Source organism: Manis pentadactyla, chromosome 1 (assembly GCF_030020395.1).
Source record: "Manis pentadactyla isolate mManPen7 chromosome 1, mManPen7.hap1, whole genome shotgun sequence".
Classification (NCBI taxonomy): Eukaryota; Metazoa; Chordata; class Mammalia; order Pholidota; family Manidae; genus Manis; species Manis pentadactyla.
Genome location: NC_080019.1, coordinates 205,098,189 through 205,114,211, shown reverse-complemented (window position 1 = coordinate 205,114,211; position 16,023 = coordinate 205,098,189). Strand labels below are relative to the sequence as shown.

Genomic DNA, 16,023 nt, shown 5'->3' with positions numbered 1-16,023 from the left:
AAGGCCCTGCAGCTGGCATGTGCTTGGCATGTGTAAGGAGGCCAGCTGTGGCTGGAGTGGAGTAAGTGAGGGTAGCAAGGGGGGCGCTGCTGAGCTGTGAGATGACAGGGGCCAGATCATGTGGGGCCTTGTAGGAACTTTGGTGAATGGAAGCCACTTGCATCCTGAGGAATGGAGGGACATAGCTAACTTTGGTTTGAATGTAAGCCCTCTGGCTGCTATGTTGAGATAGAATGAAGGGGATGATGGGCAAGGAGAGAAGTAGCAGGCCAGTTATTGCAGTACCCCAAACGAGAGGCACTGTGGCTGGCCCAGGTAGGTGCAGTGAGGCTATGGAGGGTGTAGTTTGAAGGCAGAACTGGAAGGACTGTCTTGAAAAGAGGGTGCGGGGACAGAGCGGCCAGTCCTCCTCATCCCGGCCTGCTTTTCCCTGGTGCCCACAGCGCATCCAGGTCATGATCCAGCCCAGCGAAGACATTGTTCGCCCAGAGAATGGTCCAGAGCAGCCCCAGGCCAGCAGCTCAGCCAGCAAAGAGGCCTACATTTAGGGGTGCCGGGCAGCTCGCCGACCCAACGTTCTCACCCCCCAATCCGGCTGACCATGACTACCACTTGATGTGTGAAGATAGCGTCTATCTCAACCTACCTCGAGTGGCGAGTCCAGACACCATCAGCACGTGGAGAGGGGAGGTGGGGGACAGTCACACCCCTGGTGGGCCCCGCCAAGGGCAAAGATACCTGATGGCTCCAACACCTGCAGGCTGGTGACCTTTTTAGTCCCGGCCCCACAAGCATCAAGCAGTCGGCATTGGTGACTGCCGAGGTAGATCATTTTTATCCTGCCAGCCAGTGTGTGATGCGGTGAGGCCACACACTCCTGGCTTTTAGTCATATACCTGACTGTTCTCCTACTGCCGAAACCCATGACTGTTATCTTGGACTCTGCAGGAGTTTGGTTCCGTCGGAACGCTGCTCTGTACATGTGAAAAGGGCATTTTGTATAATGGGGATGTCCAGGGAGAGCTCACTCTTTAAGTAGCAGGGAGCCAGTGGAGCTCTTACTTTGATTTTTTTGTTTTTCCTTCCCGAGGCAGCTTGACAAAACTACCGCCCTCCACCGCCCCCCCCCCCCCACCACACCCGGCAAGGACCTCAGTATTCCAGAGCTGCTTTTCAAGCAGTCTGCATGGTGTCCTTTTTCCCCGCCACCAGCTGAATGAGCAGCTCTGCAGCTAAGGTTCCCTGTCCCTCCTCGCCAGGCCATTCTAATTGCATCCGGCCCAACAGCAATCATTCCAGACGGGCCCTGCTCACTGGAAAGCTGCCACAGCACAGTTGATTTTTTTATTGCCATTTCAGGGGCTTAAGATCCTGCTGGGGAAATTCCTTAATCAGGAGCCCCAGTTTCTCTAAGGCTGCCCAGTTTCATGGAGCACAAAACAGGTGCAGAGGAAATCAAGGTGAAGGTTTGTCTGTCCTTGAGTCAAAACGGACCCACTTATTTTTCAGTCTCCCTCTTAAAACTCTCTCACTGCCACTCCAGGCAAAGCTGCTGCCTTCTCACCTTCTTGGAAATTCCTCAGTGGGAAACTCACTGCCACTAAAATCTACCCAGCCCCTTAACTGAGGACCTAGTGTTAATCCAGAGTCCCCACCCCCACCCCAAGTGCTTCCAAGACTAAAACTGCTTCATGGGGAAGTAGTATTTGTTCCTTCCAGAACTTCCAGAACTGGGCTCCACTGTGGTGGTGGCAGATTGGGCAAAGACAGTTTCTCGCAAGCTTCGGTAACTCAGCGTTTCTCATTGGCCAGGAAGATGGGTTCCCGTGTAGCAAATCCTCTGTTGTGCCCTGTAGCTCCTTAGCTAGTTAGCTCACAAGCTGTGTTTGACGACTAATCCTTAATAACTAAGGTAAATAACTGTGACTGTGGGTTTTTTAATCTCTTGTCGTTGTCATCCAAAAGTGACCAGCATACCAGTTCTTGCAATAAGGTATTACCCTCAGAATATTAAGCACATTATTATAGAGAAAACAAAAAGTACATGTACACATATAAGTGCACACACACATGTACATTCATCCTCATGCGTGGTTATAGGGTCTCATTTGATATTGTGTAGGAAAGCTAACACCTTTTCCTGCGGCCATCTGTAAAATAGACTTATCGCTAAGGCATCTGGTGAATCCATGATCAAAATGCATATGTGTTGTTAAATTAGGGTTTAGAATGAAAGGAACCCTTCACTGTGTCTCATGGCCCTACTCCCAATCCTGTGTGAATTCCTTTAGAATAAGGACAGAGAGACTTCTAACTTCCTCTTTGTTCTTCAATGTGAAACTAAGGCCAAGTCTTTCTAAGACAAATGCAGTGTATCTAATGTTTGTAAGCAAATGTAAGTGAGATGTTTGGCAAGAAATCCCCTAACCGATTTCCATCCAAACCTTCTTATATAGCACAATATTACGTGTCGTGTAATTACTGTGATAACCGTGAATATGTGTACCTTTTTTAGTATTTGCCTGGCAGGGGGAAAAGATATTGTATTATCATATATGCTTTTTTTTGCAATAAGGATTTATTCTCAGAACACCAAGTAAATCTATCTCTATATAAAAAATATATGTAATATATACATATTCAAATATATACAGAGACTGTTTTAAAAAGAAATCATCAGTATTATTTAGTAAAATTATCTGTTCTATGGACCAAATGTAAAATATTTATAAATGAAGATGCATTTTAAAGGTCTATAAATGGTGTCAGAATTAGAGCACGGGTGTTATGTACGTTTCTAAGAATTTAGAGGAAAAATAATAAAGGTTCTATGATATACAATGTCAGACCTTCAATTCTTTGGGGTGGGGGGCACAATAGCCTCTTTCATCAGAACAGTAACACATATACACAAAACTATTTCTTCCCCAGCAGATAAAGAGATTTGGGCTCAAAATCCGGTGCGATCGAGCTAGACTTCCCAAAAGTGCTAGATGAGTGGTTAGAAAGTGACTCTGCGTGGCATAAGGTAGGTGTTTTCACTGTTCTAAGAAACTTTAATACGATCAACTAAATAAAGGTCTAAAACTAGGATAATAGGAGCACATTTAGTTAGCAAGGGTAGTCATCAATTTATTCCTGAAAATATTATTTTTTATATCTTATTTAGAAAATTTTGAATTCCACAGAGAATTTGTAAGAATGGCTCCATGAGCACCAGATTCACCAGTTGGTGATGTAGTGGCTTTAACTCTGTCTCACAGTCCCTTTAACTCTCAGTTGCTTTATCTCACTCAGGGTTCAGTTGGGGAAGCAGAACCACTACTAGAGTTATGGAATAAGGGATTTATTACACAACTGTCGGGGAAGTCGGGAAGTAAGAGTCTGAAAAAGCTGGGAGATCAGAGCAGTCACTAACCAGAAGAGGTACACACAATATGTGTGTCCCCCAAAGTTCCTTGCTGCCCCTTTTGCATGGAGTATTCATGATGCCCTTGAGCACAGAATTCCAGAGGACCCACCATGCCTGGGAGTTGAGTGAGACTCAAAGCCACCATAGGTAAGCGTGTGAAGTCTCTAACTGAGTAAGCAGGGTCTCTGCGAGGCCACACTCTATTCAAGCCAGAAGTTGCTTCCAATGCAGAAAGAAGGCCATGGTATTCTAAGAAACACCCAACGCCCAGGGACCTCCCTCCCATCCTTACTGAAGCTACTTCCTGTATAAGCCAACCACTTGGTGGCACAGAAGGAAAGGGAAAGATAGGGCAATCCACACTTTCTTTTCTTTACTCATCAGTAAGCTGAAGGTAGCGAGTACTGACAGAGTGTGTGCATATCAAGAAGTGAAATTAAAAACAACTTAGTTTTTGCGCAGGTTTCTACTGTTCTGGTAAGAACAAAATGTGTGGGCACATACAAGTCTCGAAATGCATATTGTGTAATTCACATACAAATTAAATACTCATTCACATTTGCATACTAGAAAAATGAAGAATAAAATACACGCTGAAGGTGTAGATTTTAGGTTTTCCTTTATTTAGAAAGACATTAAATAGCAGTTTTAAAACCATCATGACCAGTTAAGAGAAAGACCATGGAAGCAAGGAAAACCATTATATTTTGTAGTACTTTCAATGGCACGTCTTTCCTGCTTTTTGTACAAGGGGTCCTGAATTTTCCTTTTACACTGGAATCTACAAATGAAGTAACCAGCCCAGGGGAAAGACTAAGGAAGGTTGTTGCCTCTGCATAGCTCCCAACTCTGGATGTCTGGTGGATGACCTGGAGCCCCCGGGCAGCAGGGCATGGGACAGGGGAAACCAGGGATAAGCCGGACCCCTCCTGCACCTCTGAGCACATGATCTCTCCCTGCATCTGTCCCTGAAGACCTTCAGAGAGTAATGGTTCTGCTTTTCTTCTGCCCTCAAAATCTGGGGCAAATGTTGCTTTTGGCCATCTCTCACCCAGAACCATACAGAGAAGGGGATTCTGAGAAACGTAGCTTAACCAAGTAGACAGTATAATACAACTGCCTCCTCTCTCTCTCACATACACACACAATAATAATGAGATGATGATGATGATGATGGTTTTGCTAAACTATCTGAGAGTAATTTGCTGATGTTTAGATACTGATACTCTTAAAACAGGATCATGTCTCCTCTAAGACAGAGGATACCCCCTTATATAGCCATAGTGTATTAATCAAATTCAATAAATGTCACACTGTTACCACACTGCTATCTAATCTACAGTCCATATCCAAATTCTCCAATACCCTTTATAGCAACTGTGGCCTGATCTAGAATCATGCATTGCATTTAGCTGCTGTGTCCCTTGGCAAATATTTTTGAGCACATACCACTTGCCAAGCAGAAGTGACACAGCCAGCCTTTGCTCCCACCCGCAACACTTCTCTCATCTCTGGATCAAGTAGGAAAGGCCTCTCTCTGCCACTGTCTGCTCTCTTGAGAAACAACAGCCAGGGTTTTGCTACGGGCATCTCAAAACAGAATGAAAGCAGAGTTTGATTAAGGAAGCCGCCTCCTGGGGGACAGGAGGCAGCATCACTTCTTGCTCTGGCAGCTTCTCCTTCCTTGTCTTCTCTCCGAGGCTGATGGCTGCAGCTCTTCCTGGTCCTTCTTCCCTAAATCATAAGCACTTGAAGCCCAAATAGGATAAAAGAAAATCCAAAATATGAACCATACCTGTCAGATGTGGCCATAGTCATTTCCTATATGGCCACCCACTCCAGCTCCTACACCAAAGTGCTCCCCAGGACCCTCCAAAGGAAACAGGTCAGAGGGCTCTGGCTGGGAAGAATCTTAAAGGCCATCTGGTTCTATTCAAAGTTTGAACTGTTTCTAGGCACTTGGCTTCTCTAACTGCAATGTGCATACAAATTGCCTAGGAGACCTTGTCACAATCATTCCCTGTGCTTGGAATACTGCTCGGGGGGCTGCAGGGTCACCAGGAGGCACCTGAGTCGGCCTGAAGGACAGGGCTGGCTTAGTGGGGAAGGAACCACCTAAGCTGGTAATCAAAGGAAGACTTAGCCATGGGACTTTGGACCAGCTATGGCCCCATTCCTGCCCAAAGATGAGGAAGACTTTAGAGGGACCCAGGGGGCAGAGTAAGCAAAGGCCCAGCATCTTGGACCACAGAGGCACAGGCAGAAAAGCACTTGCAGTTCTACATGAGGGGTCTGGGGACACATTCTGCCCCGGGGCCTGCCTTTCCTCCAGATGTCCTCAAGGATAGTTCTTTCCATTTATTCAGACCACTGCTCAAATGTCACCTTCTCCCAGTGGCCTTCCCTGACTACCATAGCTAAAGTAACACCCTCCCCCATCTCTCTCTGCCCCTAACTCTGCTTTATTTTTTTTTATTCTCAACATTTCTATGTTTATTAATTTACTGTCTACCTCCCTCCACAATATAGGAAGCTCTGGGAGGATAGGGCCATTTTCTAGTTCACTTCTGGGTCCTAAATGCCCAAAACAGTGCCTGACACACAGAAGGAGCTGGATGGATGGATGGATGGATGGATGCATGGATGAATGCATGGATGGATGAACAAGGAATAAGAGTGTAACAGCCATCAAGGTCACTGGCTTTGGAGTCAGACAGCCCTTGATGTGAGTTCTGGCTCTGCTGCTCTATCTCCATGCAACTCTGAGCATGTTACCTAAATGTCTTTGTGCCTCAGTTTCCTCACAAAATTGTGGTTAAAGTGAAATGAGCTAAAACAAGGAAGCAGTGCCTGGCCCAAAATGAGCATGCAAGAAACAGCACGAGTTATTAGAGCAATTGTTCCCAAGATGTTCCCTTAGAAGGAACTCTTTAGTCAGGGTCCTTCCTCCACCCAGAGCCCTGCATTTTGAAGGATTTTGTCTATCAAACTGTCACTTAATAATCAAGCCCCCCTTTTTATGAATCATATGTGGTGGCTAATTACAGCTCCTGATTAGCATGAGGTAACCAGGGTGATGGCACTGAGCTGATAACATTCCAGACAAAAGCAAAGCAATGTGATATTTTGGGCACCCTGACGATGGGTAATTATGTAATTTCCACTGGGCTCTGGGTAATATGGAAAAAGAGGCCCCATCAGTCTCTCCAGGGACCCTCATAGGTTCAGCACCTCAGGTCGGGTCTGTGTCTCCATTAGTTCACAGAATATTTGGCTGAAGACTTTGTATTTCTCCTATTTAAAATCAGCCATGCAAATTGCTTTGAGGAGCAAACTTCCAGGCGGGTTGAATTCATAGAAAAGATCCCAAAATGGTTTACAGTCTTGAAACTCAAATTGTGAGCACATCTCTCTTTTCTTCAGATAAACTTACAGCAATGAAACTGCTGAGTCAATTTTTAAGGGCTGTGCATTTTTAAGGCCACTCATACCTAGTGCTAACTTGTCTTCCAGAAAAATTGTGTCTTATTTTCATTTCCTCCCCCAACAATTACTGGCCATGATAATTCTCTTATATTCCATGTATTGTTATTTTCAGAAATGATTTCCAGTTTCACAGCCAAAGATATCGTAATATTTGAAGCTTATATGTCTTTGAATTTCACTGATGCTGATCTTTTTTCATGTGTTTTCTGGCCTTTTGTATTTATTTTGTGAATTTCCTGTTCATAGACATTTTGTTTTTTGTATCTTGTTTGGAAGAGATTTGTATATATTGAGGATATCAACACTTGATCTTATGTATGTTGAAAATATACATTAAAGCTGAGGCAGGTTACATGCAACTGTAGGTGTAGCTGTAGGTGAAGGTGTTGGTGTAGGTGAAGGTGTTAGGTGTAGGTATCTTCTCCCAAAGAAGTCTCCTTCCTGTTTTCCTGTGTTCCAATTTCTGTCTTCTCTAGCTTCAACCCTTTTATTGTTTTTGATGGGTTTTGAGCTAAAGGCCAAATAACCATTTTTTTCCAGCCACCTCCTTTTCCAATCCTGTATCGGTCTAACCCCTTGTGCAGTGAGAATGTGGGAGTCACTGCCACCTATTGCTACACCTTCCTCACAGGGTTGAGGATTAATGACTTAATAGGCGGAAAGTGCTTAGACAGGGGCCTGGTACATAACAACGCTCAGGTCAAGCCTTTCTGATGACGGGCTTCCTGCGACCCTGCCGCAGCACCAGCGCATCACCCCTCTCTGTCCTCACAAACCATCCCTTTTGTGGTCCACTTAGAACCTTCCTCAGGCTCACTGAGCTGTCGTGGGGTTGCTTGGAGAAGATGCCCAGTTGGGCATTGGCACAGGGGTGGTAGTAAAACAGCAATAATGATAATAGGGTTTAGTGAGGCCCTACTAAGTGCAAGGCCCTGCACCAACCACCTCCCAGGCATTTTCGCATTTGACCCTCAGGACACCTGTGAGGTCCTGGGCCTCACCCCCTCAGGTCCCTTTCCCATTTTCATTTTGTGCACATGTGCCTTCACTCATATCCGGCATCTCCTGTCTGCGCCACAGACACAGGTGTTACTTTTTATATATATATATATAATGGGAACTATATAAGCCATATTTAAAGCCACATGGACTTGCTGGTGTGGAGGAGGACAGTTTACTGACAAGACAGTCTCATTACGATGCACATACAGTCAAGGACTGTGCATATTTCACTCTGGAAGAAAAGTCTTCTTGAACTAAAAAATGCTCATGGGGACATGGGTGGGGAGCCCAGCCAGAATGGAGAAGTCTAATAGCATCATAATGGTGCTGAAGAAGAAATCAGGGGCTCTAGTCACGTGCTCACTGGAGGTTTCACCTCGTTTTCAAGAGGATTTGTTGGTGTTTCCTCTGCGTTTTGAGTCAGTTCATCAGCAGACACCAAGACAGGAGTGCAAGAGATGTGTTGGAGTAAATGCCTTTAAATGACATAGGGGAGAGAGGGCAACCGCAGGCAGGGAGGCGTCAGGCCACAGCGACAGCTGGGCACCTGTGTGATGACGGGACAGGGAGGAGGCTTGGGTAGGCACAGCACTGGGCTGCTGGGCTACACTGAGACTGTCAGCCAGGCCATGGGAGAGCCCCAAAGCGGCACTGCCATCAGAGGGGCCCCATGCTGGAGGACTGTCCGGGCCCCCTGGCCGCCACATGCTCAGGCCCTGACTTGCCAGGGGCAGTGGGGCCTGGTCCAAATGCTGGGGTGTATCCCGAAGACAGTGCAGCTGGGGCTGCTAACCCACTGTGTTCCCCACAGCAGTGCTCTGAATTACAGGAACACAGGAACAAGGCAAGGACATCAACGTCTCATGAATCCCTTCTACCTTCCCAGCACTTCATCATGGAGCACTGTTTGCTTCCCACCACCAACCTGCAAAAAGGCACGGCTTATTGTTTCCATGTATAGAGAGTATCCTGAGGTTCAGAGAGGGAAAGCAACTCCTCCAAGGTTGCACAGCTGTAAGTCATGGGACTGTACACCACAGTGGCCTCCCTGGGCAGGGACAGGTACATGGCTCCAGGCAAAGGTCTAAGACCAGACAGAGTTAAGGCCAGTAGATGATCAGGACAATCCCATGGCATGGATGCTGGGGGCTTCTGACTTTCCTGCTGGAGCCTCAGGGATGAGCCCCCACCTCTTCTGCCAGCCCCTCTGGATATAAGCGCCTGGGTTGACCCAGTAAGGCTTTACGTGGCTCCAGTGCAGAGATGCATGGATGAGTTTATAAGGACCATGCCAGGTAGGACCAACCCAGAGGCCCAGAACACAGAGAACTTTACCTGCATCTTCAGAGGAAGGCTTTAAACCAGCAGTGCCCATGAGAATCAGGGAGGGCGCCCCCAATCAAAAGTGGATCCCCAGGCCATCTCAAACGTTCTGGTGCAGGAAGTCTGGGCTAGGGCCCAAAAATTGCCTTCTAAAAAGCACCCCAAGCCTTTCTGATGGAAAAAGTTGGCTGATGATCAAGTCTACAAACACTTAAACAATCCAGGAACACAAATTGGGGGACATTCTACAAAACAACTGGCCTATGCTCTTGAAAAATGTCAAGGTCATACAAGACAGGTGAATGAATTTTTCAGATTAAAGAGGCTTGACAGCTGAATGGAACACGTGATCCAGAATTAGATTCTGGGCCAGAAAAAAATTTTTTTTCCTTTTGTTGTGAAGGGCATTAGTGGGACAATAGGTGAAATTTGCATAAGATATGTAGATTAGATAATGATGTTGTGTCAGTGTTAATCTCCTGATTTTGATCAATGCACTGTGTTATGTAAGAGAATGTCTTTGCTTTTAAGAAATGCATGCTGAAGTAGTCAGGGGTAAAGGGATACATGTCTACAATTTATTCTCAAATGATTGAGGAAAAATAATGTACACATATGGAGTGTGTGCTGTGTGTGTGTATGCAGAGTCAGAGAATGATGAAGCAGGCAGATGTGGAGAAGTAACACTTGAGTCGGATGAAGGGTATATAGAAACTATACTAATTCTATGACTTCTAAGTCTGAAATTATTATTTTTATTCTTTATTTTGTTATTCTTTTTATTATTAAATGTACACCACAGTGGTTCAACAGTCCCCCTCGACCCCTCCCCTGTTCCCGCCCACTCCCCTTCCCCTCGGTAACCACTAGTCACTTCTCAGTGTCTATGAATCTAATGCTGTTTTGTTCCTTCTGTTTTGCTTTGTTTTTATATTCCACAAACAAGTGAAATCATATTCTATTTGTCTTTCTCTGCCTTAAGTCTGAAATTTAGATCTAGAAGAGGCTGGGTATCACCTTCATTTGAGAGAGCAGAACCGGGGGTTGGGGATGGGGGTTCCTCCAGGGGGTAGGGCGGCAGGGATGGGGGTGTCCTCTAGGACACACAGGCTTTGCTTTGGACCAGGACAGCACCTCACTTATGCTTGTCCCTGTAACAGCCCCTCTTCTGGAAAGCACCGCCTCCAAGTCTCAGCTGTGCAGTCCCCTTCTTGGAGCCTCTCTGGGCTCACCATGGCCCAGCCTGTGGGGGACCCCTGCCGTGCTCCCCACGCTCCTGGCATGTCACTGCTCTTGCTGCTTGCTCACCTGTCTCCCCTGCTGGCTACGAGCCTCTTGGGGCTGGAGGGGAGTGGACTATGTCTTATCTGTCTTTGTGTCCCCAGTCCTCGCATTATGTTTGCCAGTGCTCGAAAGAGATCTGCTTTTGGTTTCTTGTTCCTGAGATCCGGCATTTTGCAATACACACTAGCTAACCAAGCCCTGCCTAACCTGTCTCATTAGGACCTATAGAAACCTTTAAGGTAGGTTTGATGACTCCCATTGGATGGATAAGAAATGATGCTTAGAGAAGTGAAGTGAATTACTTAAAAAATGTATTGAATGAATAAACAAGGCAAAAGTTGTAGAGCATTTGGTGACCCCAGAGGGGCCAAAGGTGGGAGGGGGACCCCAGGAGACAGACTCCAGTTCAACTAGAGGAAGTGTTTCTCATGGTCAAGACTGCCCAGTAACAGAGCAAACCACCTTGGTAATGTGTGAGCTCTCCACCCTTGGAGGTGTGTAAGCAGGACCTCACTGACAGAGATGGAAGGAAGGTGAAAGGCAACTACATGCCTGGGCTGGGCTGAATCTATGATTCTCCTGGCAGCAGATGGTGTGTCTGAACTGGTTCAGTGGGAGAAGGGACTTGGGACACTGGTTATCCGAAGATAAGCATTTGCAGTTCCTTCACCCCACCCCCAACCCTCACTCCCAGAATAACATTTCCCGGAGGGCATGTTACAGAGTCCTCGCTCATTAAAACATTAATTTAAAAAATTGGCTGCTGCACTTAAGAGTATTTTTAAGCTAAAGCTTTGCAACAAAACAATGGCCTTAGTAGTCTTTATTTGAAATGAAGGAGCCAACCCCCAATAAGACTATCTGTGGTCACATGGGGCCTGCTGCTGGCATCTGGGGCTTGAGAGCCAACTAGGATGTTCAAAACCACGTCTTCTCAGCTTCAGTCAGAACCCAGCCCCCAGTCCCCACCCCTACCCAGCTCTCTACCCCAGGCTCCTGTGAGTCCTTGATGTGGGACCCTCACCTGGGGTCCCCCTCCAAATAGCTCTCAACTCAGGCTTCTTCTCTTCCCATGCTCTAGAGGTCTCTGGATGGGCCTGGCTGCATACTTTCATTCCCCAGCTAGACTGTTATGAGGACAATGACTGGTTTCCCAGCACTGAGTGGGTGCCTGTCCCATTGTAAAGGTTGAATAACTATGTATCAACTAAAACGGTGGAGGGATGAAATGAGCCTACCAGAAGATGGCTTAAACAGTGTTCCCTGCAGAAACAAGCCAGCAAATATAAACAAATACAAACACAAATGATTAAGTGGATGAATACATAAATGTAACTAAGTAAGTGACAGACCATTTAAAGCAGTGTTTATAAATCCTAGCTAGATACTGGAACCACCTGGGAGCCTTTAAGATAGCCAGCCCAGATTGGTTAACTCAGTATCTTTAGTGGGGAGGCTGAGGCTGAGGCTTTTTTTAAAGCCCAAGTGATACTAACATGTAGCCAGGGTTGAGTGGTTCTCAAAGTGTGGTCCCTGGACCAGCAGTATCAGCTTCTCCATGGAACATCAGTGTTTCTCAAACTTAAGGGTGGTAATCACTGGACTCAGGAGGTCTGGGACGGGGGCCATGCTGCTGGCTGGGGGTGGCACTTGGCGGCTCAGGGCTATAGAGGTCCTCTTTCTCTCAGTCCTTTACACGGAAAGAGAAGGATGGGAGGGTGACAGGTAACAACTACTTGTCTGGGGGCAGGGAGTGCTGTAAAGGTAGGACAGAGATTGCTCTACCAATTTTTCTCCTTTCTTATTACTTTCCTATTTTTGTACATGAGGAACCTGAGATCTGGGGAGTAGCAGGAATTTGCCCAAAGCCCAGGATCGAATCTTCATTAAAAAATGATTTAATGGAATATCCATTGAACACCAGCTATGTGCCAGGCACAGTTCTGCATTGAGGGGGGTGGGCCTATTAACTAAGCCTGATCCCTTCCCTAGTTAAAACCAGCGCCCCAAAGTCAGAACCCTAGGGATGGAGGGTTTGGGGGCAGGGGGTCAGCTCCAACATGGTTGGGCCAGGCTTGTCTTCTCCAAACCATGAGGGAAGAAAGCAGATCTATCCCCTCCTTCTTGAGCCCCCAGGGCCTGTGAAGACCCAAGGAGGACATGACAGGCGCAAATGAGGCAAGGCAGCCAACTGCAGGCTCCCGGCTGGCAGCCAGGTAGGGTGCTCCCTTCCCTGGGGGCTGCTCAGCCTCCCCACAGCCCATTTCCCCGTCTGCCAAGGTGGTTGCTGGAGACAGTGGAAGACACAGCCAGCTGGTGGACCCGCAGCCATATCCCTCCTCCTTCCTCTGTACCAGATCCTGATCTTGCTCAGGAATCAGGAGGCCTCAGGCTCCAGGAGAGGCAGGGCTTTGCCCCAGCTCCAGAGGGTAAATCTTGATTGGTCTGTGTCAACCTGCGATTGTATTGTCCGGGGCAGCGATTGGGAGAGTCATGGGCTCAGGGGCAATTATGGTTGATGAGGTGTGAGGAGCAGACTTAGGGGTGGAAGGGCTGTTTGCTCTTGAAAATGGACCTGGGGTGGGGAAAAGGATGGATGAATGGCTGGGAGGTGTCTGGGTTGACGGAGAAGTGATCAAGTACAGTTGACCCTCCAACAATATGGGTTTGAACTTTTTGGGTCCACTTCCACATGGGTTTTTTTCGATAAATATATTGGAAATGTTTTTGGAGATTTTTGACAATTTGAAAAAAAACATCTTCTTTTCTCTAGCTTAACCTTATTGCAAGAATACAGTACATAATACACATAACATACAAAATGTGTGTTAATTGACTGTTTATGTTATTGGTAAGGTTTCCTGTGGACAGTAAGCTATTACTAGTTACATTTTTGGTGAATCAAAAGTTATATGGGGATTTTCAACTCCATAAGGGATTGTTCTGGGTTTTAAAACCCAAACCCTCCACTTTACTCAAGGGTCGATTGTATAAAAAAATGTTAGTGGTAGAAACCTGTACTTGTAGATATCCTACCAATACCAAAAAATAAGAAAACGAATGAACAGACTTTTGTTTTTTCTTATCAGCCCCTTTCTAGGACCTTCTACCCAGCCAGAGCCATATCTCTTATCAGATCCCCCACCCACACACCCATATATTTGCTCCAAAGCTTCTGCTTTCATTCTTGGAGCTCTTCTGAGTAGCACTGTGCCAGAATCTCATGGGTTCAAATCCCAGCTCTGCCACTTACTGCTCTGTGACCTAGAAAATAGGAATCACCCCCCACTGAGCCTCTGTTCCCTCATCTGGAGAAGCTGAGAAGTGAGAAATAAACAAGGTGCTGTCTGTGAGCTTGAAGTTTAACACACAAGTGCCCAGGAACGAGCTGTTACTATTATTTTATAAATTACCTCCACCAGAGATTGCATCCCTCCCTCCATCTCTCCTATGCCTCTCCCTCAAAATCTCTAACCTCCCTTCACATAATAATAATATTAATGTAAAAAAATCATTGCACATGCACTCTGTGGCAGACATTGTTCTGAGCCCCCAATGCACAAGATCTCATCGAATTCTCACCAAAACCGTAAGAAGTGGGTATTATCGATATTCCTGTTTTCTCCCCGAGGACACTGAAGCCTAGAGAAGAAGCTTAGAAAGCCCCCAGGCCACTGCAGAGTGTATATTCTAGGTTTTCCAGGGCAGAGGTGAGTGGGCTAGAAAACAGAAATTCACCAGTAGAGGGCGACATCCCGTGAAAAGCAGAGCCGGGTGAGCTCAGTGGCAGGGGACTGGGTGGGCGGGGATGTCTGGGAAGCCTTGTGAGGACGGGTCACATATTCCGGCTCCTCTGTCTTCTCTGGCCATTCACTGCCCCCCAACCCCATTCTATGCTCAGCTGCACTGAGTTCCCCCAGTTCCAAGGTGCTTCTGCTTTTGGCCTCTTCACATGCTGTTTGCTCTACCTGGAGCTCCATCTTCCTTTCACCCAACTAGCTAACTCAACTCCTCTGTCAAGTCTTAGCTTAGGTGCTCTTCCTTCCAGGAAGACTCCCTGCACTGTTTGCATCTCTCTTTGGAATCTGAACCCCATCAAGCAAGAAGAGAAGCCATGAACCCTCTCATGTGCCCACCTCTCTGAGAGGCAAGTACACAATCAGCGCTTCCAATAACCTTCCACGGCAGGCAAGCCGGGCGTGCTCAGCCCTACCTGGCCGACTGAGAAACTGAGGACCAGAGGACACGAGACCTACACTGAATCACACACCACTCTTTCCTTTACAGACAGGCCCTGGGTGATGCCTGTGGAATTTGGCAACAACAGGAACAAAAACAATACTACTTTCTGAAGTTTATTTGGTATTTATCAAGAAAGACTAAAAGCATTATATGTTAGCTCATTTCATCCTAGAAACAACACTGTAAAATAGATATTATTATTATCCCCAATTTATAGGTAAAGAACCAGAGATGGAGAGAAATGAGAAACTTGCTCTTTCAACTACCAAACACTTATCACCGAATTCCAAAACACTCATTTTTTTCACATACTAGCTAAGACAACTAGAAAGATCTTCCTCATCCATTAAATCTACAAAATTAAAAAATTCGTACATGGCAGTATTGACAAGGATGTAGGGAAGTAAACATGTTCATAGATGCAGAATAGATACCTAAATTGATTTTTTAAATCTTTCTGGTCAAAACTTGGTAAAAATATATAGTAAGAATAGTTGTGCCTTTTGACTCCGCAATTCTGCTTCTAGGAGTCTCTTTCTTAGGAAACAGCCAGAAATGCTGGGCCCAATTTACATCCAAATGTTTTCATTGCAGTATTATATGTAACAACAGCAGTGAAAGGAATTCATCTCAAAGTTCAACAATAAGACTGGTGGGATAAGTGATGGCACTCCCAGCCCATAAAATATGACTCTGCTATTAAAAATGATGTTATAAAAGAAAAGTACATGTCATTTTTCTAATAATGTCCAAAATTCAGTGATGAGTAAAAATAGAGTAAATAAATAAATAAATAAATAAATAAATAAAATAAATAGATGAGTAAAAAAAAAAAATTATATATACATAGTATCATTCATACTGTATTGTATTAATATACTTGGAAGGAAATCTCCTCAAGGGTTGACACTGGGTGGCAATATGGGCTGGATTTACTGAGCAGGACTGAGCAGGAAACCTGATGATCTCATTTCTCCTCATCACAACCCCTAGATAGCTACTACCAGATGGTTCCCATTCCACAGATGGGACCATCGAGGCACAGGAAATTAAGTTCCTGTCCAAGGCCAGGACTGTCAGACTCCAAAGCCCACACCCACACCAACACCTCCTACACTCTTATTCCCCTTTACACAGTCTTGTGTTATGACATTATGGGTAGATGGTTAAAACTTTTTGTATGCTTTTAAAATTGTTTTCCAAGCTGTTTGCAATGAACATCTATCATTCATATAGTCAAGGGCAGGGAGGCAAAAAAAATCATTTGTTTACAT

General features: G+C 45.7%; 1 protein-coding gene across 5 annotated transcripts in view; it reads left to right on the top strand.

Annotated features, from left to right (window-relative positions):
* The window catches only part of SLC6A1 (solute carrier family 6 member 1), a 41,828-nt gene extending 38,993 nt beyond the window's left edge, over nucleotides 1–2,835 (top strand). For all 5 annotated transcript variants that reach the window (XM_036923432.2, XM_036923431.2, XM_057506611.1 and 2 more), the window contains one exon: nucleotides 444–2,835. In XM_036923432.2, coding sequence (XP_036779327.1) covers nucleotides 444–548 — 105 coding nt within the window. In that variant the 3' untranslated portion in view covers nucleotides 549–2,835. The remainder of the gene's footprint in view (nucleotides 1–443) is intronic.
* The last annotated feature ends 13,188 nt before the right edge of the window (nucleotides 2,836–16,023 follow it).